Source organism: Nerophis ophidion, linkage group LG09 (assembly GCF_033978795.1).
Source record: "Nerophis ophidion isolate RoL-2023_Sa linkage group LG09, RoL_Noph_v1.0, whole genome shotgun sequence".
Lineage (NCBI taxonomy): Eukaryota > Metazoa > Chordata > Actinopteri > Syngnathiformes > Syngnathidae > Nerophis > Nerophis ophidion.
Genome location: NC_084619.1, coordinates 25,275,842 through 25,303,544, shown reverse-complemented (window position 1 = coordinate 25,303,544; position 27,703 = coordinate 25,275,842). Strand labels below are relative to the sequence as shown.

Genomic DNA, 27,703 nt, shown 5'->3' with positions numbered 1-27,703 from the left:
ATGTTCTGTCTTCACTTTTGTTAAAATGTAATAATATTTTATTCTTCTGTTGTTTGGATACTTTACATTAGTTTTGGATGATACCACACATTTGGGTTATAAGTAGTTATAGGATCATACATTGGTCATATTCAAAGTCCTCATGTGTCCAGGGACACATACTGTGAATTTAAAAAAAACGAAAGAAGATGTTGTGACGCCAAAAAATATCGACATAATCATAATAGTATCGACTAGATACACTATTGTACTTGTGATCATTTTAACGACTCTGACATTGAAGAAGAAGAGTTTTGGTCAGAATTTGGATGAAAAAAAATTAAAAAACACAAGCAAAATACATCCCAAAAATTAGCAGCATATGAAGGGATAAAGACTGTGTCAGCAGAACCGGCTCACAAACGAAAAAAAAAAAAAAGTTAAGCCCCTAGTATTCAGTTTTGCGTCCACTTCTGAATTTTATTTCCTCAAGATGATTGTGGAAATGCTGAAAGAACACAAGGAAACACTCGATGGTGTCGATGGAAGAGCAGGTAAGTCAGGAGGAATTGTGATTCTTTCCTATTTCTTTTTTGTTCATAATGTTAAGCCTATCAGTTTTGAAGTAATCATGGACCAGGGCGACAAAAACATGCAATTACGTGATAAAAATAAGTTTTACATGCCTTTATCTACACTGTCGTAGTGAGTAAAGGTGTTCCTGGTCTGGAGATGATGTCACACCAACAGGGAATCTAGTGATGGAAAGGTGGGGTTCACAGTATAGTTAGTTATCTACCAATTACTTCAAAACCAGAGGTAGGGAAAATAATCGATTTTTATATGCATCGCAATTTGGACATGGACTGTTATAAAATAGATTAGTAAATGTCAATAATTGATCATTGATTTATTTATTGTAAATCAAGTAATGCAGACAGTTGTAAAATTTAGCTGACGGCAGTGAGCCACTTCACCGAGAAATCCGACCAGCTCCTTTAATATTGGGTACTTAAGTTCCAGTTTTGCACACATTTCTATTAAATGAATAAATGAGATGGGAATTATTTAACCGTTTCTTATTACAAAAGCACTATTTTTTAAAAGTTGTATGTGATAAAGGCTTTTTCAGTGAAATGAAATTAAATGTAAACCGGCATTAATATACATAAATGAAAGATTTATCAATAATTTCATTTTTTAATCAAAACGTAGCTCCTGAATTGTAACCAAATAATGAGGTGCCTAAAGATTCCCACCTCTATTAATTAAAAAGTAATAGATATTTTAGGAAAACACTGCTAGATTTTTTATTTTCAGGAGCGAAACATGCATGAAGAGAATTTGTTAGTGAAATTTAGATAGTCTGGACATTAAGAGTCCTTTAAGCTTGAGAGACATAGCCGGGCCAAAAGTTAACAGAAAAGAACAAAAGTGATGTTGTCCTTCCTTAGTATAACTATGTGTATTCAGCGTGAGCACGTTTACAATTTAATTTTTCTATCTGTATAGTATTTTTAATTTATTGGAATGCATCACAATGAGACATCTGTTTTAAATCTAAAGAAGTATATCAATCAATCAATCAATGTTTACTTATATAGCCCTAAATCACTAGTGTCTCAAAGGGCTGCACAAACCACCACGACATCCTCGGTAGGCCCACATAAGGGCAAGGAAAACTCACACCCAGTGGGACATTGGTGACAATAATGACCCAGTGGGACGTCGGTGACAATGATGACTATGAGAACCTTAGAGAGGAGGAAAGCAATGGATGTCGAGCAGGTCTAACATGATACTGTGAAAGTTCAATCCACAATGGAAACAACACAGTCGCGAGAGTCCAGTCCAAACACAGCAGCGAGAGTCCCGTTCACAGCGGAGCCAGCAGGAAACCATCCCAAGGGTAGCGGACCAGCAGCGCAGAGATGTCCCCAGCCGATACACAGAGGGACATAGAAGAAAAAGAAAAGAAACGGCAGATCAACTGGTCTAAAAAGGGAGTCTATTTAAAGGCTAGAGTATACAAATGAGTTTTAAGGTGAGACTTAAATGCTTCTACTGAGGTGGCATCTCGAACTGTTACCGGGAGGGCATTCCAGAGTACTGGAGCCCGAACGGAAAATGCTCTATAGCCCGCAGACTTTTTTTGGGCTTTGGGAATCACTAATAAGCCGGAGTCCTTTGAACGCAGATTTCTTGCCGGGACATATGGTACAATACAATCGGCAAGATAAGATGGAGCTAGACCGTGTAGTATTTTATACGTAAGTAGTAAAACCTTAAAGTCACATCTTAAGTGCACAGGAAGCCAGTGCAGGTGAGCCAGTACAGGCGTAATGTGATCAAACTTTCTTGTTCTTGTCAAAAGTCTAGCAGCCGCATTTTGTACCAACTGTAATCTTTTAATGCTAGACATGGGGAGACCCGAAAATAATACGTTACAGTAGTCGAGGCGAGACGTAACAAACGCATGGATAATGATCTCAGCGTCTTTAGTGGACAGAATGGAGCGAATTTTAGCGATGTTACGGAGATGAAAGAAGGCCGTTTTAGTAACGCTTTTAATGTGTGCCTCAAAGGAGAGAGTTGGGTCGAAGATAATACCCAGATTCTTTACCGTGTCGCCTTGTTTAATTGTTTGGTTGTCAAATGTTAGAGTTGTATTATTAAATAGAGTTCGGTGTCTAGCAGGACCGATAATCAGCATTTCCGTTTTTTTGGCGTTGAGTTGCAAAAAGTTAGCGGACATCCATTGTTTAATTTCATTAAGACACGCCTCCAGCTGACTACAATCCGGCGTGTTGGTCAGCTTTAGGGGTATGTAGAGTTGGGTGTCATCAGCATAACAGTGAAAGCTAATACCGTATTTGCGTATGATGTCACCTAGCGGCAGCATGTAGATGCTGAAGAGTGCAGGGCCAAGGACCGAACCCTGGGGAACTCCACACGTTACCTTAACGTAGTCCGAGGTCACATTGTTATGGGAGACACACTGCATCCTATCAGTAAGATAAGAGTTAAACCAAGACAGGGCTAAGTCTGACATACCAATTCGTGTTTTGATACGTTCTAATAAAATATTATGATCGACGGTATCGAAAGCAGCGCTAAGATCGAGGAGCAGCAACATAGATGACGCATCAGAATCCTTCGTTAGCAATAGATCATTAGTCATTTTTGCGAGGGCTGTCTCCGTGGAGTGATTTGCCCTGAAACCGGATTGAAAGGTTTCACATAGATTGTTAGACGCTAAGTGTTCATTTAACTGCTCCGCAACAATTTTTTCAAGGATTTTTGAAATAAAGGGAAGGTGAGACACCGGTCGGTAATTTACCATGAGGTCAGGATCGAGGTTAGGTCTTTTAAGAAGAGGATGAATAACCGCTTTTTTGAATGCTAGGGGAACAGTGCCCGAGGAGAGTGATACGTTTATAATATTTAGCACTGATGGACCTAATAATACAAAAAGCTCCTTGATCAGTTTCCCAGGAAGAGGGTCAAGTAAACATGTTGTCTGTTTTATTCCATTTACACGTTGTAACAATTCCTCTAATGTTATTTCCTCAAAACGAGAGAAACTATTTTGGAGGGCAGTATCCGCCGTATATACAATCGTGTCAGTGTTAATAGAACCCCGTTGTAGCTGGGACGCATTGTCTTTAATCTCCTTTCTAATGACTTCAATTTTCTTATTAAAGAATTGCATAAAGTCATCAGCTGAGTGGGTTGAGCTACTGGAAGGAGTCCCTTGTTGGGTTAGCGATGCTACCGTACTAAACAAAAATTTAGGATCGTTTTTATTACGGTGGATGAGATTTGAGTAATATTTAGCTTTAGCTAAGGTAAGCATGCGTTTATAAGTTATTAAACCATCACTCCATGCTTGATGGTGCACCTCAAGTTTAGTCGTGCGCCATTTGCGTTCCAGCTTTCTACATAATAATTTCTGAGCTCTAGTTTCTTCTGTAAACCACGGGGTGCGCTTTTTTGGAGCCTTTTTTAACTTTAGCGGTGCTATGTTATCAATGGTTTCGCGCAGGGCGTCGTTAAAGTTGTTAGTGAGGTTATCAATAGAGCCCACATACTTTGGGAATGGTGCCATTACCGAGGGCAGTAGGTCAGCAAGAGTTGTCGTTGTGGCTGTATTAATGTTGCGGCTGCTATAGCAGTTATTATTATTATCAGTTTGACGAACATGCGTCTGAACCTCGAATTTTATAAGGTAATGATCGGACAATACTTTAGTATACGGGAGTATCGTAACTTTGGAAACGGTGATGCCCCTGACAAGCACTAGGTCTATTGTATTACCGTTGCGATGCGTGGGTTCATTTATTATTTGTGTGAGACCACAGCTATCAATTACAGTCTGGAGCGATACGCACGGTGGGTCCGATGGGGTATTCATATGGATATTAAAGTCCCCCATTATGATTATATTATCGGCGTGTGTCACTAGATCAGCAACGAACTCTGAGAATTCATTAATAAAGTCCGAATAGGGCCCTGGGGGGCGGTAGATAACAGCCAGGTGTTTAGGCAGCGGTGTGACAGACCTCATAGTAAGCACCTCAAACGATTTATATTTATTATTTATGTTAGGACTAAGGTTAAAGTTTTCGTTGTATATTAGTGCGACCCCCCCACCCCTTTTGAGCGGACGGGCAATATGCGCATGTGTAAAGTTAGGAGGACATGCCTCATTTAGCGCAAAAAAGTTGTTTGGTTTAAGCCAGGTTTCGCTGAGACCGATGACGTTAAGATTGTTGTCTCTGATAATATCATTAACTAACAACGTTTTAGGAGACAATGATCTTATGTTTAAAAAACCTATATTATAGGTAGTGGGCTGTTTTAGGGAGTTTTTGATCAAATTATCCGTAGTAGCAATATTAATAATGTTGTGTTTATTATGCCCAGTGCATTTAGTATAGTTACGACCATATCTAGGAATTGATACGACAGGAATTTTCCGATTGTTTGATTGTTGCTTTGATAAACTGCACGCATCATGGTTAGCCACCTCAGTAACGGGGATTTTCCGATTGTTTGTTTGTTGCTTTGATAAACTGCACGCATCATAGTTAGCCACCTCGGTAAAACACATGTCCAACTCTGAAACACTCAAAGCAGAAAAAACTTGTTCTAATTTAACTGACTCCTTACCCAGACCAGTAGTCTCGCATTTTCCATCTAAATCCGTCTTCGGGATGGAGGAAAGTGGAAAGTACAAAAAAAAAAAAACACTGATCTGTTCAAACGACCCCAGCATGCAAACATGAGTTCAGAACCTTTGGATAGCGATTGCTTCATCATTATTCATGAAAAATGTAAAAAAAATAAAATGGTTGTACTGTTTTGTGTTCTTTACCCAGCCGATTCCACAGGCACGCACTCTCTCTACACTACCTACAAGGACTACGAGCTGATGTTTCACGTATCCACCATGCTCCCCTACACACCCAACAACAGACAGCAGGTTAGTGAACAACACAATCATCGATGTGCCTCCAAATGTTCATACATTGTTTGGTGAACCACTTTCATGCTGGCTAGGTAGAGTGGAAATTCCCCTATTATACTTCAATCCAGACTCCTGCCAATCCCCCTTAGGGCTCATTTTGCCACGGTAACAACCCATCACTTGAAACTATGATCATTGCCATGGTAACGGTACCTCATAGTAGGATTTTAATCAATGTATCCCCAGGGGCTGGACCTGACTCTGTATTAGATGTGCCTCCATGTCTATGCTAACAAGTTGAATTAAGTGATTGGAGTAGTTGCCTGACAACCATTGGCATGATAAAATTGCAATCACAAAGGTTCACTAGTTGAGTATTTACACAGATTTTCTATTTTGCGCTTGTGGATACAAGCCTGCACTAACATCAATAGTGTATAAATATAAGGACCACTGAAAACATTCTTTATCTGGGTAACAAAGTAGGTTAGTTTCATTTCATTCTTCTTGGTAATCTTCCTGCAGGACAAATTAGATTAGTCAAACTCCCATCTCAAATCTCTATTCAAACTTGATCTAAATTCACATAATCCCAGAAAAGACATGTTTAGTTGACAACCCAGCAAAAGAGGCTGTTTAAATTCGATTTGGGGATGGATGTTTTCTGTCCTGAAATCCCACACATCCGACTGGGCTGAGATTAAAGTTGTATCCCGTACTGTATATTATTTATACGAATAGTAGCAGACTAAGGCTGAATCCCCTTTTCCTCCCTTGTCCTTTGTCTTCGCCACCTGCCCTCGGTTTTGCGCATGCACGTCAAGTAAGTGGTGTCCCGATTCTCAATTAATGTTAAAGGGGACCTATTATGCAAAACTAAACTTTCTTACCTATCGGAAACATTTTTTATGCAATTGGGATCTACATAAATCCAGTAAATGGGAAATCAAGCCATGGGGGCAAGGCGAAGATATTTGTAAAAAAATCTTGCCTTCTTTCATGCTTTGTCCAAACGGGCCATTTAGAATTTACCCAATTGGTGACATTTTTTCCATTGATGACGTCAGCAGTTATTTATTTATTTGAATTAGGACAATGCATACGAGTTGGCGACTTGTTCAGGGTGTACCCTGCCTACAGCCAAAATGCAGCTGAGATCGGCTCCAGCGACCCCCCCGCGATCCCAAAAGGGACAACCGGTAGGAAATGGATGGATGGGTGGACAATGCATATTCATGAAAATAGAGCAACAATGTAAATATGCCTGAGTTAGCACAATAGCTCACTTTCATCCGTTGTCCTAAAGCAGGTTAATACAGTAAACATTCAAAAGGTCATGATACAAAATAATACATAAATCACAAGACATTACACAATACAAGCATACCATGAGCACAGACCATTGACAAAAAAAAAATAAAACAAACAACAAACAAAAAAACAAGGGAATAATCTAATTGTGCGTGTATGTCTGATTAGTTTTCAACCACTGCTTCAGTGACGTTTTAAATGTTAAATAGTTGTCACAGTTTCTGACATGAACTGGCAGCCTGTTCCATTTGGCCAGATTTAGTCCTGCGCCTTTGTACGTTGCAGTCCCCTCTGGTCACTGGTGAAAGTCCACAACCCCTGCACTATATAACCAAATATGGGAGAGCTTTACCCAAAGAGCTTTGCGCCAGTCCGCCATTGTAGTCCGACGCTGTAGTCTTCTTTTTCTCTATCCTCTTGTTGTGGGGAATCCGCCACTGTTACCATTTCTAAAACAAATTATCGTGTAGTTCAAATTAATATCTGTCAGTATACTCCATGTTGAAGCACGAAAAATGTCAAGGTGGCTGGCGGGGAGACGACGCATTCGAAGTGGAGGCAGGGAAATAAGACCTCCCACAAAACAGCGCATTCTGAAGAGACGGTCAGAAAGCTGCTTGAAGATGGTCCGTAAAACGTAATCCATGCAACATTATGACCATTAAATGTTATGTAGACCACAAGGATGTGTCCCTAATGTTGAAAAAAAAATCATATCATGACCCCTTTAAGGGAAGGCTTGTACAGCCTTTAAAACCAAGTACCAAGTGTTATGCGAGGGAGACTAAATAGAAAGCACATACATTTAAGTAATATAATGATTATTAATAATAGCAATGGCACTGGTATTTTATCAGGTATTACTACTTCATGTAAATATAGCCGTGCTTTAAATGTTGTTTTTTTTTTTTTAAATTGCTTGATATTTGAGCTAGCTAACGCGGCTGAACAATTATTTACATTTCATAAATTATTTGACAGCAAATCTACTTTCACTGTATTTGAAAATTGCTCGTCATGACGACCTGGCTAGTGCACACGTTGGAGATATTGTAACTTCTAAATACTGTGATGTTCACTTTTCATAGCTTATTATCTGTCTGATAAAAATAATTTCATTAGCCACCAAACAGCTTGTGGTGATAACGTAGTGTGTGTATGTATGTATATATATATATATATATATATATATATATATATATATATATATATATATATATGTGTATGTATATATATATATGTATGTACTGTATATATATATATGTGTGTGTGATTTAACGTATATATATGTGTGTATATATATATATACATACATATATATATATATATACTGTATATATATATATGTGATCTAACGTGTATATATATATATATGTGTGTATATATATATATATATCTATATATATATATATACGTTAGGTCAGAAAAAATACAGAGGCTATTTCATTCCAACAAGCCTGTTTCGCAGGTTTCCCTGCTCTTCAGGTATATTGAGCACTGTATAACGGCTAAACCACAGAAACCTCGACTATATATGTATATATATATACACAAAATGTCCTTTTTCCTTGTCTTTAAGTTGTACCCCTGTCTTGTTTTCAGTTATTGAGGAAGCGGCACATTGGCAATGACATTGTCACCATCGTGTTCCAGGAGCCCGGGGCCCTTCCTTTTACTCCAAAGAACATCCGCTCTCATTTCCAGCATGTGTTTGTCATTGTCAAAGTCCACAACCCCTGCACTGAAAATGTCTGCTACAGGTAAATAAAACAAGCGTGTATTTGAAAATAGTGTTGTATAGGAAATGTTATCTAATTATTTTATTATTTGTTATCTGCAATTACATGATATTTTTTTAACATCAATGACAATTTGCGGAATTCTAACCATAGCGCATTGGAATATGAGATAAATGAATATTCTGAAGACGAAGTTGAGGTGTGTTCTTTTTTTGGTTGTTAAAGGCTATCGTGCTCTCAATAGGCCCCATTCAGCAACCGTTCTTAAGAACAAATTTTGTTCTTAGGCCTCCTTATGATGTTTTTAAGGAGATTTTTGTATTCACTAATGTTTACATATGCATATTGGGAAAATAAGGGCGTGTTTATATGCAAATTATGATAAACACGCACGTGCTAATCATTTGGCATTCAGCAACTTAAGAACAGCAGGTGGGAACAATTTGGCCATTTAAGAACACGTCATGAATTTAAAAAGACTCCTTTTAAGAAATCACTTAGGAAGAAAGATAAAAGGAAAAGTTAGGAACTTATTGCTGAATGGGGCCTAGTGGTTTTTACCATGCTTGCAAAGTACTTGACAGTAGACAGTTTTTGGATCTTCTCTTTAATGATAGTTATTATCATGACACCTGAAAATGATTTACAAATCTCTCCCTGAGTGTTTCTGGAGTCGAGACATGAAAATCTAGCATTTGTTTAGGAGTGCATGATTAAAATGAGCTTCACTTTTTCCCTAATGTGCAATTCAGTTTACTCAATGTTGTTTTCTAGTGTGGCTGTGTCCAGATCAAAAGACGTGCCTCCATTCGGGCCCCCTATTCCAAAGTCTGTGACATTTCCAAAGTCTGCAGTTTTTCGGGACTTCCTACTTGCCAAAGTCATAAATGGAGAAAATGCAGCACATAAGTCAGAGAAGTTTCGAGCAATGGCGACCCGTACACGTCAGGAGTACCTAAAGGACATGGCAGAAAACTTTGTTAGCACTGCTACTATTGACTCTGCAGTCAAATTCAGCTTCATCACCCTCGGAGCCAAGAAGAAGGAGAAAGTGAAACCCAGAAAGGATGCACATGTGTTCAGTGTGGGAGCCATCACTTGGAGTGTTAGAGTCCGGGACTTTGGTCAGTCGATGGATGTGGACTGCCTGCTGGGCATATCCAACGAGTTCATCGTGCTCATTGAGGAGGAATCCAAAAATGTGGTGTTCAACTGCTCTTGTCGAGATGTCATCGGATGGACCTCAGGAATTATGAGCATAAAAATATTTTATGAGCGCGGGGAATGTGTCATGTTGTCTGCCCACGACAACTGCGGAGAAGACATCCGGGAAATGGTGCAAAGATTAGAGGTACGTCTCTACCTCTCAACTGTGATAATTCCTTCATTTTACACTTCCTTGATTTCTGCACCCTTGGAGAGAAGAAGTGATAAATTGTGTCCTATGTCTCTCAAACCATATCATGCCCACAGGGGCGGGAGCCCAGGTGATAATAGGATTCATAGTCGTCCACAAGAGATTTTTTTTTTTGCCAGCATCAGCTTTTTTTGCATGACATTCAAAATGTTGTATTTTTATTAACTATGGTTATGACGTCCTTCAAAAGACAGTTAAAAGGGGACCTATGATGAATTTATTTTTTTCTGATTTATAAATGTTGTGACAATGTTGGATACTTGTGGTAAACGATGCCAATGCATCAAATCATAAGGCTTATTCGTTAAGGCGTGAGCTTAAATGCAGTTTTGTATGTTTCTTTTCGCCGGATTTTGCAGTCTGGCTATGTTGTGATGTCACTGCGAGGTGGATGTACTGATTTGGACATTTAGTAAAGCTGTCTGCCAATGGGGAAGGAGCTCCTACGCCTCTGCATCAGGGTGTGGAGAAACACAAAAAAAGAGTTAGGACAAAGGAATAGTTTCATCTAATCAATCAATCAATCAATCAATGTTTATTTATATCATGGCTTGTGCATAATAACAGTGACATATGAGCTGCTAAATGCAACTATTTTTATGCAGTAATTGATCGGCGATTGTGATATTGTATCTAATGTTGTGACAGGTGAATCAACATATTAAGTTTGTTTTTGATTGTCTCTAGAAAAACAAATAGCGGTCATTACTTCAATATACATACTTTTTGTTTCAATTGCAATCTACAAACGGCTCCAGAATCCAACATGTTGCAGACCGACTAAAAAAAACGTATTTTAAATGTAACTGTGCAGCAAAATTTACACCAAAGCATATCCATTATGTACAGTTCATCTGGAAAGTATTCACAGCGCTATCACTTTTTCCACATATTACGTTACAGGCAGCCTTATTCCAAAATGCAATACATTTACGTTTGTCCTTAAAAATTCCACACACAATACTAATCCATCCATCCATCCATTTTCTACCGCTTATTCCCTTTGGGGTCGCGGGGGGCGCTGGTGCCTATCTCAGCTACAATCGGGCGGAAGGCGGGGTACACCCTGGACAAGTTGCCACCTCATCGCAGACAATACTAATAATGAGATATGATTCTAAAAAAGGTAAGTTTTTTTTAGAACTTTTTGCAACTTAATTAAAAATAATAAGCTAAGAAATCACATTTACTGTGATATGATTTGAGGCACAAAAGTGAATCCTGTTTTAACTGATTATCCTTGAAACGTTCCTAATTGGAGTCCACCTGGGGTAAATTCAGTTGGTTGGTCATTTGGAAAAGCACACACCTATCTATATACATACAGTATAAGATCCCATGCTTGACAGTGCATGGCAGAGCCCAAACCAAACACAAAGTCGAAGGAATTGTCCGTGTACCTCCGAGACAGAATTTTCTTGAGGCACAAATCTGGGGAAGGGTACAGAAAATTAACAGCTGTTTTGAAGGTCCCAACGAGCACAGTCCCAACAAAGCAGCGGTCCCCAACCTTTTTGTATCCGCGGACCGGTCAACGCTTAATAATTTGTCCCGCGGCCCGGGAAGGGGGGGCTCGGGGGGGGGAATCCATTTTTTTTTTTTTTTTTTTTTCTTTGTCATGAAAAATGGACGTTTTTGTAATAAAAAGGGGAGGTTTTTGTGGTTGGTGCACTAATTTTAAGTGTATATTGTGTTTTTCATGTTGATTTAATAAAAAAAAATTTTTTTTAATTTTTATTTATTTATTTTTTAATAAAATGGCCGCGGCCCGGTGGTTGGGGACCACTGCCCTAAAGGTCCTTGAGTGGCCCCGACCAGAGCCCAGACTTGAAATCGATTGAACATCTCTGGAAAGATCGGAAAATGGCTGTGCACCAACGCTTCCCATCCAACCTTATAGAGCTTGAGAAGAATGTGCCAAACTGCCCAAAGATAGGTGTGCCAAGCTTGTGGCATCGTATTCAAAAAGACTGACGCTGTAATTGTTCCCAAAGGTGTATCATAACAAAGTAGTGAGCAAAGGCTGTGGATACCTACTGTATGTACATATGATTTATTTTCTTTAATTTTTAATTTTTTATAAATTAGCAAAACATCTTTAAAAACACATTTTCACATTGTCAATATGGAGGAATATGTGTAAAATTTTGAGGACAAAAATACATTTATGAAATTTTTGGAATAAGGCTGTAACAAAACAAAATGTGGAAAAAGTAAAGCGCTGTAAATACTTTCCCGATGTACTGTTCTATCTTGACCAAAAGGAAGTGTTTGAATTTAGATTAAAATAGTTTTAGGTTCCCTTTAGGTTTATTAGAGGTTCATGTCACATGAATATCCGTTTCACAAACATTTAGAGGATGCCCGGTGGAATACATTACATTTATCTACGACGATGTATTTATAGTTTTTAAAGAATAAGAGTTTTAAAAAGGCCTGGTCTATCTTCTAATTACTAAATTGTAGCGTCTAATGTCTGATCTACTCTGACTGCAAGTCTAGCCATCTCTAGCTCTGCTGTATTCACTGTAAATTAATTACATGTTTGTGTTTTTATTTTGTATTTGCATAGATAGAGCACAGATAATCAGGCAACTGTTGGTTTGGTGCCGCATTCTAAATGGCTAATACTCAGTTGGTTTAGTTGTTTTGGATAGCCTACAGTATTTAAGATCTTAGTATTGGCTGAATTGATCTAACTGTGATGTTCTTGCGACTCTTTTGGTGCTTTATGAATATTGTCATAGGTTTAGGAAGGAGATGAACACAGTGCACTGCAGTTTCGAGGTGTTTGCCGCTTGTCATCCTAGTGATCAAACTTTGTAATCATCCATCCATCAACCCATTTTCTACCATTTGTCTCTCTCAGGGCTTCACGGTGGCTGAGGAGTTAGTGCGTCTGCCTCACATTACGGAGGTTCTGAGTAGTCTTGGGTTCAATCCCAGGCTCGGGATCTTTCTGTGTGGAGTTTGCATGTCCTCCCTGTGAATGCGTGTGTTCCCTCCGGGTACTCCGGCTTCCTCCCACTTCCAAAGAATATGCAGCTGGGGATAGGTTGATTGGCAACACTAAATTGGCCCTAGTGTGTGAGTGTGAATGTTGTCTGTCTATCTGTGTTGGCCCTGCAATGAGGTGGCGACTTGTCCAGGGTGTACATCGCCTTCCGCCCGATTGTACCTGAGATAGGCACCAGCGCCCCCTGCGACCCCAAAGGGAATAAGCGGTAGAAAATGGATGGATGGATGTCTCTCTCAGGGTTGCGTGGGTGTGGGGAAACATATCCCAGTTGCATTCGGGCAGAAGGCGACCTGTACAGGGTGTACATCATCACAAGCCCAACACATATCGAAAGACAACTATTCACAAGAAGATGAAAACAATTTTAATTTTTTATTTAATATTGGCTTATTTGAAACCATCTGTGAGTGCTATTGCTATTAGTAAAATATGTAATTCTGCCAAATTAGCATACCTGGGTCTTGGAAGTTATTTTCCTTTTATTAATTGTATTATTCCATTCAGTCCATAGAACATTTTGACTCTCCTGTTGGGACATCACACGTACCCATTTCAGCCGTTAGGTCACATACAGTATTCACATGTACCGATTTGCTTTTGATTAAGTAAACCCATTAGGACCAAAAAACAGACTATATTTATCAACATTTTGTAAAATAAGCCAATCCCTACAGCAGACTGTTTAATGGAATGAACAATCAGTGTTCATGAGATTTGGGTCAAATTTTGAATTGATGGACATAATGAGGGAGGCTAACCCAGTTTTTAGGGTGATGAAGTACTGTGGCAGTTTTTGGGACAATAAGGGTAAGAAGACTGCAGCCTCTGGTTTACCCGTCTTTTAAGTTGTGTAGCTCAACAAATTAGATCCACTTTTTAAATCCCGACATCTCACCTGAACTCTCCCGTCCAAAGGCAAAACCTAGTAACTCACGTCTAGCTGATTTTGAGAAAACAAAGGAAAACCAATCTATCTTGATGCTGTCTTACAAAGATTTACAAAGTCATCAAACGAAAAGATGTTTTGTTGAGCTTTCATTTTCTTGCCGATTGAGCCATGGATTGAATCTGCTCTCATGAACGTGTGCCCTTTCTCCAGATATTTTATCACAATCTCGGGTGGGCCCCATTCTGCGTTTGCACATTGGGCAGCGTCCAGTTTTTATTTTGACCTCCACAGTTATCTGCACAAAAGAGTATGCAAGGGGAATAATCAAGAACAATACATTTAATGAAGGTGCTTGCAACGTCCTGGGCCAATCTTCCAAATACCCCCTCGTGCCATAATATCACATAATCAGGTTGACCGTCGGCCCCCATTCGTGCAAATGTCTCATTAAAGACAATAAGGCGACTGACAAAGAGGCTCCGATTGGTCCCTTGAGATACTAGGTTTTTCTGTTGTATCTACGCGGTTATGTGGTAGTTGCTAGGTCCTGCCATGCACGTAACAGCTTACTTGCGGAACAAATTACAATATCGCATACACTAATGTAAAGCATATCACCTACGAACTCCAAAATTATTATCAGCTCAGTTTTGACCAACATTGAGTTGCTGGGTTTTGCCTTTGGACCGGAGAACTACACATAACACGATTTCAATCTGTATATTAACTTTGATTTACAAATATAACTAGCACTAAATTGGCCCTAATGTGTGAATGTGAGTGTAAATGTTGTCTGTCTATCTGTGTTGGCTCTGCGACTTGTCCAGGGTGTACGCCACCTTCCGACCAAATACATCTGAGATAGGCTCCAGCACCCTTGCGACCCTGAACGAAAAAAGCGGCAGAGAATGTTTGGATTATTTGTGTAACAAAAAACAAAACAATGTAGGAGTTGCTGCTTGAACCTCGAACACAAGTCAGTGTTTTTCACAGGACGACAATCTATTTGTGGTTGTCGTGATTTGCCTGTGAAAGGGGACATATTGATGTACTTATCAAACTTTCATAATCGGCCATGAAACATTTGCAAAAATGTGAGTGGAGAACATGAAAGAATGTATAGAACTAAAAAGAAATGTTCTTTTGTCTCTTCTTTGGAGACGTTTGTGAGAACTTTTAGAAAGGAGAGAGACACACAGCAGCTCTTTGTGATAGTTGAGAAGATCTTAGTGTGCTTTCATTTCTGAGTCTCCACAAGTCTCCTCTAGATTTTTTGGCTAGTCGCTTTTTTAGACGATTCTGATTACTCACCAAATGTAGATACGTCACTTTTGCTGGCAGACCAGGTTCCCTATAATTTGTTTATGCACGAGGGCGAACATAAACAAACCAATTTGCGGCGGTTCAAATGTATTCATGAATTGGAAAGACTGCAAATCATATTTTGCACTAAAACAAATCTTAATAAAAATCCCTTTTACACAAGTAAATCCTTTAAAAATGTTTTTAAATATTTTAAATTCCATTGGGAAACATTAAACTTTGTATCACATTGTATTACAGCATTGGCCTACTTTAATCTATATCATATATGCAACTAAAACTATTTCAGATGTTGTCCGCACTTCTTCCTCGCATGAGGCCAAGGATAAAGATTTTGCATAATGTAAATAACACGGAAGGTCTAAGTGTCCTTCAAAAGTAGTAACTTTAGTTAGAAACTCAACATAGGAAAGAACAGAGCAGGTCATATTAGCATTTGTGATTAGCCAAAGGACATGTCTTCCTCATTGAACATGCAAATCTCTCACATTTGCAAAGCTCTTGCCCAGCCTGTGGGATTTGTGAAGGGTATTTCACAAAATAAGTTGAAAAAGTACTACAGTAATAGTAAGTGTCTGTCTTATAAAACATGCATCAGTATGAGGTGACTCTGCAAAGTTTCATCCAAAAGGTGTTTTGGTAAACGTCTTAAAAGTTGACCCAAATGATGATTCATTGGAAGGATTTGCAGACTGCCGAGCCTGTGATGTAATGTGAACTAAACAGGCCACGCTATGACGCAGTGTGAGAGCAGTACTAAAAGCTTTGTGATAACATCCTGCTCCCCAGGGTGTCGCTGTGCTCAGGAGGCCCCAAGTTTAGATTTTATTGGACAGATCCTCACAGTCCTATGTGTGGTCCTGTTCTTCTGAGTTTTGTATGAGTGAAAGTACCATCATTGGATTAAAATGATGAAAATAGATTTTTTTTCAAGTATTAGATTTTGTTACGTGTTGGTACTGTATGATTAATCTCCTCAGATTTGGGCTGCTGGGGTTGTAACATTTTAAGAGGGATTCTGGATTTTGTAAATCACATGTACAGCCCATGTGATTACATGTATTTTTAGTTCAATATATTTGTCTCATGCCTTCTCTGTGACACATAGCAGTAACACTGGTATTCCTGATTAGTCGGTTTGTTGGTGCTATGCAATATTCACTGAAGTTGGTCTCCTACCTGTTTTATCAATGAAAAAAAGCAACTTTGACACACAAATTCAGATAATATAGTAGTGTCAACTTTGAAAGTACAGTAGAACTTTAAGAATTAGCGACACGTGTCACAGCATCCAAAGAGCCAGCTGATTTGTTCCTATTTAAAATCAGTTTTTCCCATAGTGGAACAGCCAGAACAAAGATAGGCGATCCATGTGTCCAAACAAGTTCTGTTTCCAGTTCTATGGTTGCAAATGCATTTACAGGTGCTGTTCATATTATTAGAATATCATGAAAAAGTTGATTTATTTCAGTAATACAATTCAGAACGTGAAACTTACATATTATATCTATTCATTACACACATAGTGATATATCTGAAATGTTTATTTCTTTAAATTTTGATGATTAGTACTGACAATTACAGAAAATCCCAAATTCAGTATCTCAGAAAATTATAATATTAGTTACGATTAGTACCAAAAAATATTTTTTAGAAATGTGGGCCAACTGAAAAGTATGAACATGGAAAGTTTCAGCATGTACGGCAATCAATACTTAGTTGCAGCTCCTTTTGCCTGAATTGCTGCAGCAATACGGCGTGGCATGGAGTCCACCAGTCTGTTGCACTCCTCAGGTGTTATGAGAGCCCAGGTTGCTTTAATAGTGGCCTTCAGCTCTTCAGCATTGTTGGGTCTGGCATCTCGCATCTTCCGCTTCACAATACCCCATAGGTTTTCTATGGGGTTAAGGTCAGGTGAGTTTGCAGGCCAATCAAGAAGAGGGATACCATGGTCCTTAAACTAGGTACTGGTAGATCTGGCACTGTGTGCAGGTGCCAAGTCATGTTGGAAAATGAAATCTTCACCTCCATAAAATTGGTCCGCGGCAGGCAGCATAAAGTGTTCTAAAACTTCCTGGTAGACTGCTGCATTGACCCTAGACCTCAGGAAACATAGTGGACCAACACCAGCAGATGATATGGCACCCCAGACCATTACCGATTGTGGAAATTTGACACTGGACTTCAGGCAACGTAGATTCTGTGCCTTTCCTGTCTTCCTCCAGACTCTGGGACCTTGATTTCCAAAGGAGATACAACATTTACTTTCATCTGAAAACATAACTTTGGACCACTCAGCAGCAGTCCAGTCCTTTTTGTCTTGAGCCCAGGCGAGATGCTTTTGACGTTGTCTCTTATTAAAGAGTGGCTTTACAGAACGAATGCGACAGCTGAAGCCCATATCTTGCATACGTCGGTGCGTGGTGGTTCTTGAAGCACTGACTCCAGCTGCAGTCCACTCTTTGTGGATCTCCCCCACATTTTTGAATCGGTTTTGTTTGACAATCCTCTCCAGGGCGCGGTTATCCCTCTTGCTTGTACACTTTTTTCTACCACATCTTTGTCTTCCCTTCGCCTCTCTATTAATGTGCTTGAACACAGAGCTCTGGGAACATCCAACATCTTTGGCAATGTCTTGCCCTCCTTCTTTAAAGTATCAATGGTCATCTTTTGGACAGTTGTCAAGTCAGCAGTCTTCCCCATGATTGTGTGTCATACAAAATCAAAACAAGAGACCATTTAAAGGCTTTTCCAGGTGTTTGGAGTTAGTTAGCTAATTAGAGTGTGGCACCAGGTGTCTTCAATATCTGACCTTTTTTACCATATTCTAATTTTCTGAGATGTTGAATTTAGGGTCTGTTTGGAATGAATGTATACATTCTACAAGTTTGACTTTCTAAATGGAATTAATGAAATAAATCAACTTTTTCATGATATTCTAATAATATGACCAGCACTTGTATAATTTTGCCCTCATATACAGAGTGCTGTATATGAGGGCTGTTGTGCCATTACCATACATTCAAATACGCCAATGAAAAAGCAAACGCTTTTCCTCGCACACACAATGCTACACACCTAAGAGTACAAAACAATAGCACAAACACTTTGTTGTCCACCATTGTTGTTGTCAGTGACGTGCGGTGAACTAAACACCAGGCGGGGCATACATACTTTTTTTTCTTCTTCTTTTTTTAACTTAAACTCATGTGTGCTGCTCCAGTCATTATTGATTTGGGTTGCACATTAGAGTTACAGGGAAAAACAGGGAGTTATTCGCTTTCATAAAAAGGGTATCATAATGATATTATGATATGATAAATGGGTCCAAAAAGTATTTGATAAAGTTGTTTTGAAACATTTTTTTGGTCCCATTTGCTTTTAACAAAATAAATCAAGTTTTGTGAGTGTATCTTACCATTCTGTATTTGTATCTGAAGCAGCAATAGCCATCCTCCATGAAAACATACTTTGCATGACCACATTCATTTTGTCTTAAAGTCCAGTTTAGAGAAGTATTTCATCTTTGATACAGTACATAATCCTCAATATTGGCAGAAACATTCATTTAATTCAATTTAATTCCAAGAAATTAAACTATATTTTTGCACCACAAACGCTGGCTTACTCTAAAAAAATGCCATTTTTGTTATGAATAAAAATAAAATAAAATAATGTCGGCTTCTGCTGGAGAGACATGTGTCTACTAGCTTGAGCGCCCCCACTTCCACCAGTGTGGCGAGTCAGAGAAGTTGAATTTGAAGTACAAATGATTGTTACACACACACTAGGTGTGGCGAAATGTGTCCTCTGCATTTGACCCATCCCCTTGTTCCCCCCCTGCGAGGTGAGGGGAGCAGTGGGCAGCAGCGGTGCCGTGCCCGGGAATCATTTGTGGTGATTTAACCCCCCATTCCAACCCTTGATGCTGAGTGCCAAGCAGGGAGGTAATGGGTCCCATTTTTATAGTGTTTGGTATGACTCGGCTGGGGTTTGAACTCCCAACCTACCGATCTCAGGGCAGACGCTATAAACCAATAGGCCACAGAGTAGAACTGCTGAGGCACTAAACTGCAAGTTGACAATATATCGCCCCCTACCTTGAGTGAGAGGTATTTGCTGCCTCATGACCTGCCTTTTCCCCGTGGCAACAAGCATGCTCCCCCTCGCACGCACACGCCCAATACACACTGTGTGTAGCCGTGGAGGCACCACCTGTGTCTGCCTCATTTCTCATCTGCTGCATTGTTTTGATCAGGAAACATGGAATTTCCACGATTTTGACCATAAAAATGATCAAAATATACAGGAACCACACCAAAATCACATCCAAAGCATAAACCAAATGAGAAATTTTAAAACCTATTTTATTTTATTATTTCGCTTTGGAACATCTCATGGTTAAGCCACCTGGTGGCAGGTGAGGCACTGCCTCACTTGCCTCCCCTGACAGCATGTCACTGGTTGTTGTCGTGTTAACAATTGTGCATATGTGATTGTCTCTAGTTCCTCTGTTTTTGTTTATCACTACCCTTCTCTAGAAGTAGTGTTTTGTTTGTCCACTTGACAACGACAAGGCGGCATTAAAAAATAGGTATTTGGAGGGCACACATACTGCCGTTATGGATAAATACTAGGGGTGTGGGAAAAATCTATTTGAATACGAATCGATTTACGTTGAGCAATTCAGAATCGATTCTCATTTTTAAAAAATCTGTTTTTTTTTTAAATTAAATTTTATTTTTATTTTTATTTTTCAAATCAATCCAACACACCACTACACAGCAATACCATAACAATGCAATCCAATTCCAAAACCAAACCTGACCCAGCAACACTCAGAACGGCAATAAACAGAGCAATTGAGAGGAGACAAACACGACACAGAACAAACCAAAAGTAATGAAACAAAAATGAATATTATCAACAACAGTATCATAATTAGTTATAATTTCAGCATAGCAGTGATTAAAAATCCCTCATTGACATTATCATTAGACATTTATAAAAATTAAATAAAAGAACAATAGTGTCACAGGGGCTTAAACTTGCATCGCATCTCATAAGCTTGACAACACACTGTGTCCAATGTATTCACAAAGATACAATAAGTCATATTTTTGGTTCGTTTAATAGTTAAAACAAATTTACATTATTGCAATCAGTTGATAAAACATTGTCCTTTACAATTATAAAAGCTTTATTAAAAAAAAAATGTACTACTCTGCTAGCATGTCAGCAGATTGGGGTAGATCCTGCTGAAATCCTATGTATTGAGTGAATACAGAATCGTTTTGAATCGGAAAAATACCGTTTTTGAATCGAGAATCGAAACAAAAAAATCGATATATTATCGAATCGTGACCCCAAGAATCGATATTGAATCGAATCGTGGGACACCCAAAGATTCACATCCATCCATCCATTTTCTACCGCTTATTCCCTTTCGGGGTCGCGGGGGGCGCAGGCGCCTATCTCAGCTACAATCGGGCGGAAGGCGGGGTACACCCTGGACAAGTCGCCACCTCATCGCAGGGCCAACACAGATAGACAGACAACATTCACACTCACATTCACACACTAGGGCCAATTTAGCAGTCCTGGTAAATACCAAAACGAAAACTCACTAATCCACATATAAACAATAATTATGTTTCCCTTAGAGGACACGGTTCATTCGTAGTGGTCCATCCAGGTTGTTTGGGTTCTCCTTGCACAGCAGGATAGGGTTTCTACTAGTGTGAGAATCTGGTAGAGTGTTGACAGGCCAAAGTCTGAGTTAATGTGTCCCTGAAGCCAGCTGCCACTCTGAGGTATATGGAGGCAGTCAACCACAACTGAACCGAGACTAATCTGGCGAGTGATTAAAGCTCATTGGGGGCAGTATGATTTCTTCTCCAGTGCTTCTCCTGAAACACTTTTGGGAAACCATCCACGCTCACACTGGAGTGAGGCCTACAAATAGCTTTGTCAAATTATGTTGTCAGGCTAAAGATAGATAGCAAGCATTTATCCTTTACTTTTTTTTTAGTGTGTTTTACTTCTATATGTCTGTGGTATTGATGTTTACTGAGCATTTTTTTAGTTTTGGTGTGTTATGGGTAAGATACAATTATGAAATGAATCCCAAATCCATGTGCAGTTTAGTTTTATACAGTCAAAACTATGTCCCTGCACTGCGATAGCACTCATATTGCAGATAATAACCAAACTGATTTTAATTCCAGATCACAACCAGAGGCTGTGACACGACAGAGATGACTTTACGGCGCAACGGTTTGGGCCAGCTCGGCTTCCATGTCAATTTTGAGGGAATAGTGGCTGACGTGGAGCCATTTGGCTTTGCCTGGAAGGCAGGCTTGAGACAGGGAAGCCGACTGGTGGAGATCTGCAAGGTAGCTGTTGCTACTCTCACCCATGAGCAGATGATCGACCTGCTGCGCACCTCCATCACTGTCAAGGTGGTCATAATCCAACCTTATGAAGACGGCACCCCTCGACGGTAAGAAAAGTATTTTTTATTTAATAATAATAATTAATAATAATAACAATTAGCTTTATTGTCTCCGTGGAGAAATTTGTCTTGGACATCAAGACACAGCGTTTACATACATACTTACATACATACATACATTTAATCCGACAAAACAGTGACGACAGTGAACAGTGCGCAGGTATATCAGCTAGTTATGAGATCACACGTTACACTCCCCTCGTATTGCACACCTCCCGTATTGCACTATTCCAATATTGCACTCCTTATCATTGCATTCGGTTATTACAGTAGTTTTCTGTTGTTAAGTGCTTTGATTGCTAGTGGAACAAAGGAAAATCTCTACCTGTTGATTTTGTATGTTGCTGTTCTGTACCGTTTACCATTTGTTTGTTCATTAGGTGACATTTTCTCTGATGTTTAAGATAATTAGCATAGGAAACTGCTTAATTACTTGTTGAGTTTTTTTTAAAAAGCTTGCTTCCTCTGTTGATGCAGCTGTATCACACAATCTGTCAGCATTTCTCACTAATAGCGTTGAAACGAACTTTTAGATTCATTATTCAAGATCTTGCTATTGTCTAGTGGCTCACATTTGCGGATTGTGTTTTTTTCAATGTCCTCCCCTCATTCTTCCGTTCAGCAATTAGAGTGAGAGTGACTGGCTTTTTGGGAACAGTCACCCATTGTGAGACTTCATCACAAATAAAGAAAATAAAAAAAAATAAAAGCACATTTCAGATAATGTGATTGGACGAAATGGACTATGTTAAAAACATTTTTACTGAAAAGGAGTCAGTCATGTGAGCTCCATGTAAACTCCATCCCAGAGTTTTTTAAACTAGATTACTCTCTAGAACTCAGTCTTACAAAAATACCACTGAACAAAAATATAAACGCTACCGTTTGGTTTTTGTTCCCATTTTTTACGAGATAAACTCAATATCTAAAACATTTCCTATATACACAAAATACCTAATCTTCTCAATTATTGTTCACAAAGCTGTCTAAAGCTGTGTTACTGAGCATTTCTTCTTTGCCAAGATTATCCATCCCACTTCACAGGTGTGGCATATCAAGATGCTGGTTAAACAGCATGATTGTTGCACTGGTGTGCCTTAGACTGCCAACAATAAAAGACCAGTCTGAAATGTGCAGTTTTATCACACAGCACAATGCCACAAATGTTGCAAGTTTTAAAGGAGCGTCAAGTTGGCGTGCGGACTGCAGGGATGTCCACCAGAGCTGTTGCCCATGAATTGAATGTTCATATCTGTACTAAGCGGTCTCCAAAGGCGTTTCAGATAGTTTGGCAATACATCCAACCAGGCTCATAACTGCAGATTGTGTGTAACCACACCAGCCCAGGACCTCAATTTTCAAGCGGTTGTACCTCCATGATCGTCTGAGACCGGCCACCAGGACAGCTTCTGCAACAATTGGTTTGCATAACCAAATAATTTCTGCACAAACTGCGACAAACCGTCCCAGGGATGCTCATCTGCATGTTCATCTTCCTCATCGGGGTCTTGACCTGACTACGGTACGTCGTCGTAACCAACTTGAGAGGGCAAATGCTCACTTTCAATGGCATCTGACACATTGGAGAAGTGGTCTATTCACGGATGAATCCTGGATTTCACTTTTCAGAGCAGATGGTGGACAGCGTGTGTGGCGTCGTGTGGGAGAGCAGTTTGCTAATGTCTACATTGTGAATCGAGTGGCCCATGATGGGGCTGGGGTTATGGTATGGGCAGGCACATTTTACGGACAACCAACGCAAGTGCATTTTATCGATGGCGTTTTGATTGCACAGAGATGCGTGAAGAGATCCTGAGGCCCATTGTGCCATTAACCTGAGACCATCACCTCATGTTGCAGCATGACAATGCAAGGCCCCATGTTGCAAGGATATGTACTCAATTCCTGTAAGCGGAAAACATCCCAGTTCTTGCGTAGCCAGCATAATCACAGGACATGTTACCAATTGAGCATGTTCGGGATGCTGTGGATCGGCATGTAGGACAGCGTGTTCCAGTTAATGCCAAATTCCAGCAACTTCATACAGCCACTGAAGAGGAGTGGACCAACATTCTACAGACCAAAATCAACAACCTGATCAACTCTAAGAAAAGGTGTGTTGCACTGCGTGAGGCAAGTGGTGGTCACATCAGATACTGACTGCCTTTCTGACTACCCCCCCCCCCAGAATCCAAATAAAGCAAAAATGCACATTTCAGAGTGACCTTTTATTGTGGGCAGCCTAAAGAACACCTGTGCAATAATCATGCTGTTTAATTAGCATCTTGATTTGCTACACCTGTGAGGTGGGATAAATGATCTTGGCAAAGAAGAAGTGCTCACCAACACAGTTTTAGACAGATTTGTGAACAATATTTGAGAGGAACAGGTATTTTGTGTATATAGTAAATTTTTTAGTTCTTTGAGTTCAACTCATGAAAAATGGGAGCAAAAACAAAAGTGTTGCGTTTATATTTTTGTTCACTATAGACAATTTATAGTTTTAACATTGTGTTTGCATGACAATTAATTAAATATGTTTCAGAGATGTACTTCATCAATTGCCAATTTATATTTGGGAAAGGCTTCGACATAACACTCAGATTTGCAGCATTGTTTTTTTGGATGTTTCGTGCTACAACTGCCCAATTGTTTCCATTTACAAATGATCACGGCAGGATGTCAAGTCCAGTCACTCAGATTTGCAACAAAAAGGAAGAACTTCGGTTTTAGAAACAATACTGTACAGTATTTGCTCTGGATTAACATTTTTGAATCATGAACGTAAAAGACACAACAAAAGATTGCAAATCTTTGTCAAAAACAAAACTTAGCATATTTCTTTTGAAGATCTGTTATAAGGTCAACTTCTCGTCTAGCCACAGAGGAGCCGCATATTTGTTTCCCCAGATGGTGGCCCATAACATGCTTCCTCTGTGAATCTGACACAGCAGCATCTCTGGCCAAACTGATGTCTAAGCTTCTTACCAAGATCGGCAAACACACAAAGATCAAAATTGTAGTTGAGGGAAGCAAAAAAAAACAAAACAATTATCCGTCAAAGATTGGTCCAGCATCCGAGAGCTGTGGTTACACCGTGCATGGGGGATTGAAGCAACCAAAGCTCTTGATGTGGTCATTGTGCCAGTGTAAGCTGTGCAGCTTGGTTTGTGTGACATGTGGGTAATCCCGTAAATCACAGCACCTCGGACATTATTTTCTTTTGCATAAAATACAATGCTCAATCCGAGTACAATATTCTGAAAGTCAGAAGGAGGTGTAAACAAGGTGACGTACAGTACATATTGAACTGTATTTCATCCAGATTTGGCATTTCAAACAGATGCATCCAACAGATTAGTGGGTATTACCAGAGAAGACCATACTGGTCTGTGCTTTTCAGCTTTGCTGGGGTATTTCCCTGTTTGCTGAACACATAAATTATTGCTGTCTCATGAGAACCTAAATAGTCTCTTTCGGGGTCTTGTGAATATTCTCCTAAGGTTGCAAAAAATCAAGAGGCGAGAGATCAGATAAAGAATCTTGAGAGCTCTCAATTCTTGTTTACTGGCTGCTCTGAGTTTCTTAAGTGATGCAGTCTACAATGAGTGCTCCACTTTCTCTACAAATATCTCAAAGGAAAGGAATTCAACCGGGCCTTAAAAACCCCAGTCTGTCCCCCATGGCTCAAAAGTTGGGGGCAGGCATAACAATGGACTCAAGCCTTACGACCTCTAGACAATGTAGCTTGCTTCACACTGCCACTGTGACATGAAAAATATTTTCTTAACCAAATATGGGTTGGGAGGGATACATTTGTTTAGATTGCTTCATTTGGAATCTTTGTCCCACCACGGTTAGACCTGAATTAGTTTTTTTCTTGTCTTGTAGCCAATTCCCTAAAGCTGCTCAGCTGCTTAAACTATTTTACTCACTTCTGAAGCCAAAGCCAAAGCAGATATGTATCTACTACGAGTTGTACCTTGTATTCAGGGCAGGATGTGGTTTTAGCCCAGAGTAGCTTTTCCATCACCATGTCAAGAATTTGGGTATTAAACTAATGACTAAAAGATGAAAATGATTAGCTCTATGAAAACAAGAATAAAGTGCTGGCAGTGTTTAAATATATGGCGTTTAAGTTTAATGTGAACTACAAGACACACATTCGAACATAAAAAAACAAAATCAAAAGATCAGTGTGTGTTTTCTGGCATTAGCATTCAGTTTTCATTCTACACTATACCCCTCGAGAGTTTGTGATCCCAGGATTGAATGTTTATTTCATATTAAAGCGGGTTCAACCAGCCACAGACCCCTGCCAATAACGAGAATTACTTGTGACATTTAGATGGCCACTTGTGACCTTTTCTTTGAAGTGCCATCAGACTAGTCATCATGGATTTTCATCTGGCCTCAAGTTAAGCCGGATTTCTCACTTCCCATGATGACACTCTGTGAAAGAGAGCCTTGCTAAACAAAAACTCTGAGAAACTGCATCACAAATTGCTGTGCTTTAATCCCTCTTTGCTTTCTATGCAGGAGCCTCTCTTTCCTTTAGATAACTTGGCAAAGAAATCATTGAAGAGGCTTTTTTCAAGCGTTATTTTACAGACATTTTAGCACACCTTCTTAATGAAGCTGTGGACAATGCTCCACAAAGGGCTGGTGGAGGAGGTCACAACCTCTCTGGCTCTTTGCTGTGACTCGGTCTGTGGGAATGGATTAGCATGTCCTTCAGTCCCTGGCCATGCCATTGAAGTGACAGCTCTCTGACTGGGGTCCAAGGTCCTGTTGTCACATTCGTCTATTCTATTTTGTTTAGAGCCAATAGCTGATTACCCCCCAACTTGCTTTGTAAATTCAGATTTGTTTGTTATCTCGCTTTAAATTGATACACTGGTGTGGTAATGACATACTTGCCAACCTTGAGACCTCCGATTTCGGGAGGTGGGGGGGTAGGGGGTGGATGGCGTGGTCGGGGTTGGGGCGGAGGCGTGGTTGGGGGCGTGGTTGGAGCAGGGGGCGTGGTTAAGAGGGGTGGCGTATAATTCACCAACTCGAGTATTTCATATATATGTATGAAATACTTGACTTTAAGTGAATTCTAGCTATATATATTTATTTTTAATATATATATATACTTGACTTTAAGTGAATTCTAGCTATACATATTTATTTTTAATATATATATATATATATATATATATATATATAATAAATAGTTGAATTTCAGACGGCACCTATCAAATACACAGTAATAAAAACCCAGTTGTTCTACTAACTGTACTGTGCTTGCTTGTTACTAAAAAACAACAACAACACTTACCTTTCACTATTTGAATAACCTTTGTTCTGCCATTTGCGTATTGGCGAGCGATCTCCGAATCCGGGAACATCCTTCACGGATTTGTTGTAGACATCCGCAAATGAGAACAGGATGTTGCTTCCAGCTATCAGCATAGCCATCAATCTTTGTCTCAGCATAAGATACACCATCGGGTCTCCATTTTGCAAGATGGGCCATAATACTGGGTTGTGAACAATGCTGCGCTGCGGACGCTTTGTGCTTCGCTGACTGTTCATGGCTGAGTATATCCGTTCACCGTGTTCAATGGAGAAGTCTGTTCTACAAAATTTACAGGCAACATACCCCTTCCCCTTCGAACTCTCCTGGATAAACTGAAATTCTTGTTTCCAATCGTTCTGGAACTTGCAAGCGTATTTCTTCATTTTGCTCGTCGAAGGTGTAATACATTGGGTTGGAGTCAATAACCAGGCGACGTGATGAAGTTACGTCTCTACTGTGGGCTTCAGAACAGACATTCTATTTTATGTACAGTAGATGACAGTATTGTCCTGTTTAAGAGAGTCACAACATTGAGTCAGGTTCTCATGGAGCTGGAGTGGGCGTGGCCTCTAGCCCTGTCTGAATTTCAGGAGATTTTCGGGAGAAAATTGGTCCCGGGAGGTTTTCGGGAGAGGCGCTGAATTTCGGGAGTCTCCCGTAAAATCCAGGAGGGTTGGCAAGTATGGGTAATGATT

General features: G+C 39.7%; 1 protein-coding gene across 1 annotated transcript in view; it reads left to right on the top strand.

Moving 5' to 3' along the window:
* LOC133559178 (signal-induced proliferation-associated 1-like protein 2) overlaps positions 1-27,703 on the top strand; it is a 211,782-nt gene that overhangs the window by 119,854 nt on the left and 64,225 nt on the right. The window contains 4 exon segments of the mRNA XM_061910660.1: positions 5,361-5,464; positions 8,363-8,520; positions 9,274-9,850; positions 21,375-21,649. Of these exon segments, the coding sequence (XP_061766644.1) occupies positions 5,361-5,464; positions 8,363-8,520; positions 9,274-9,850; positions 21,375-21,649 (1,114 nt within the window).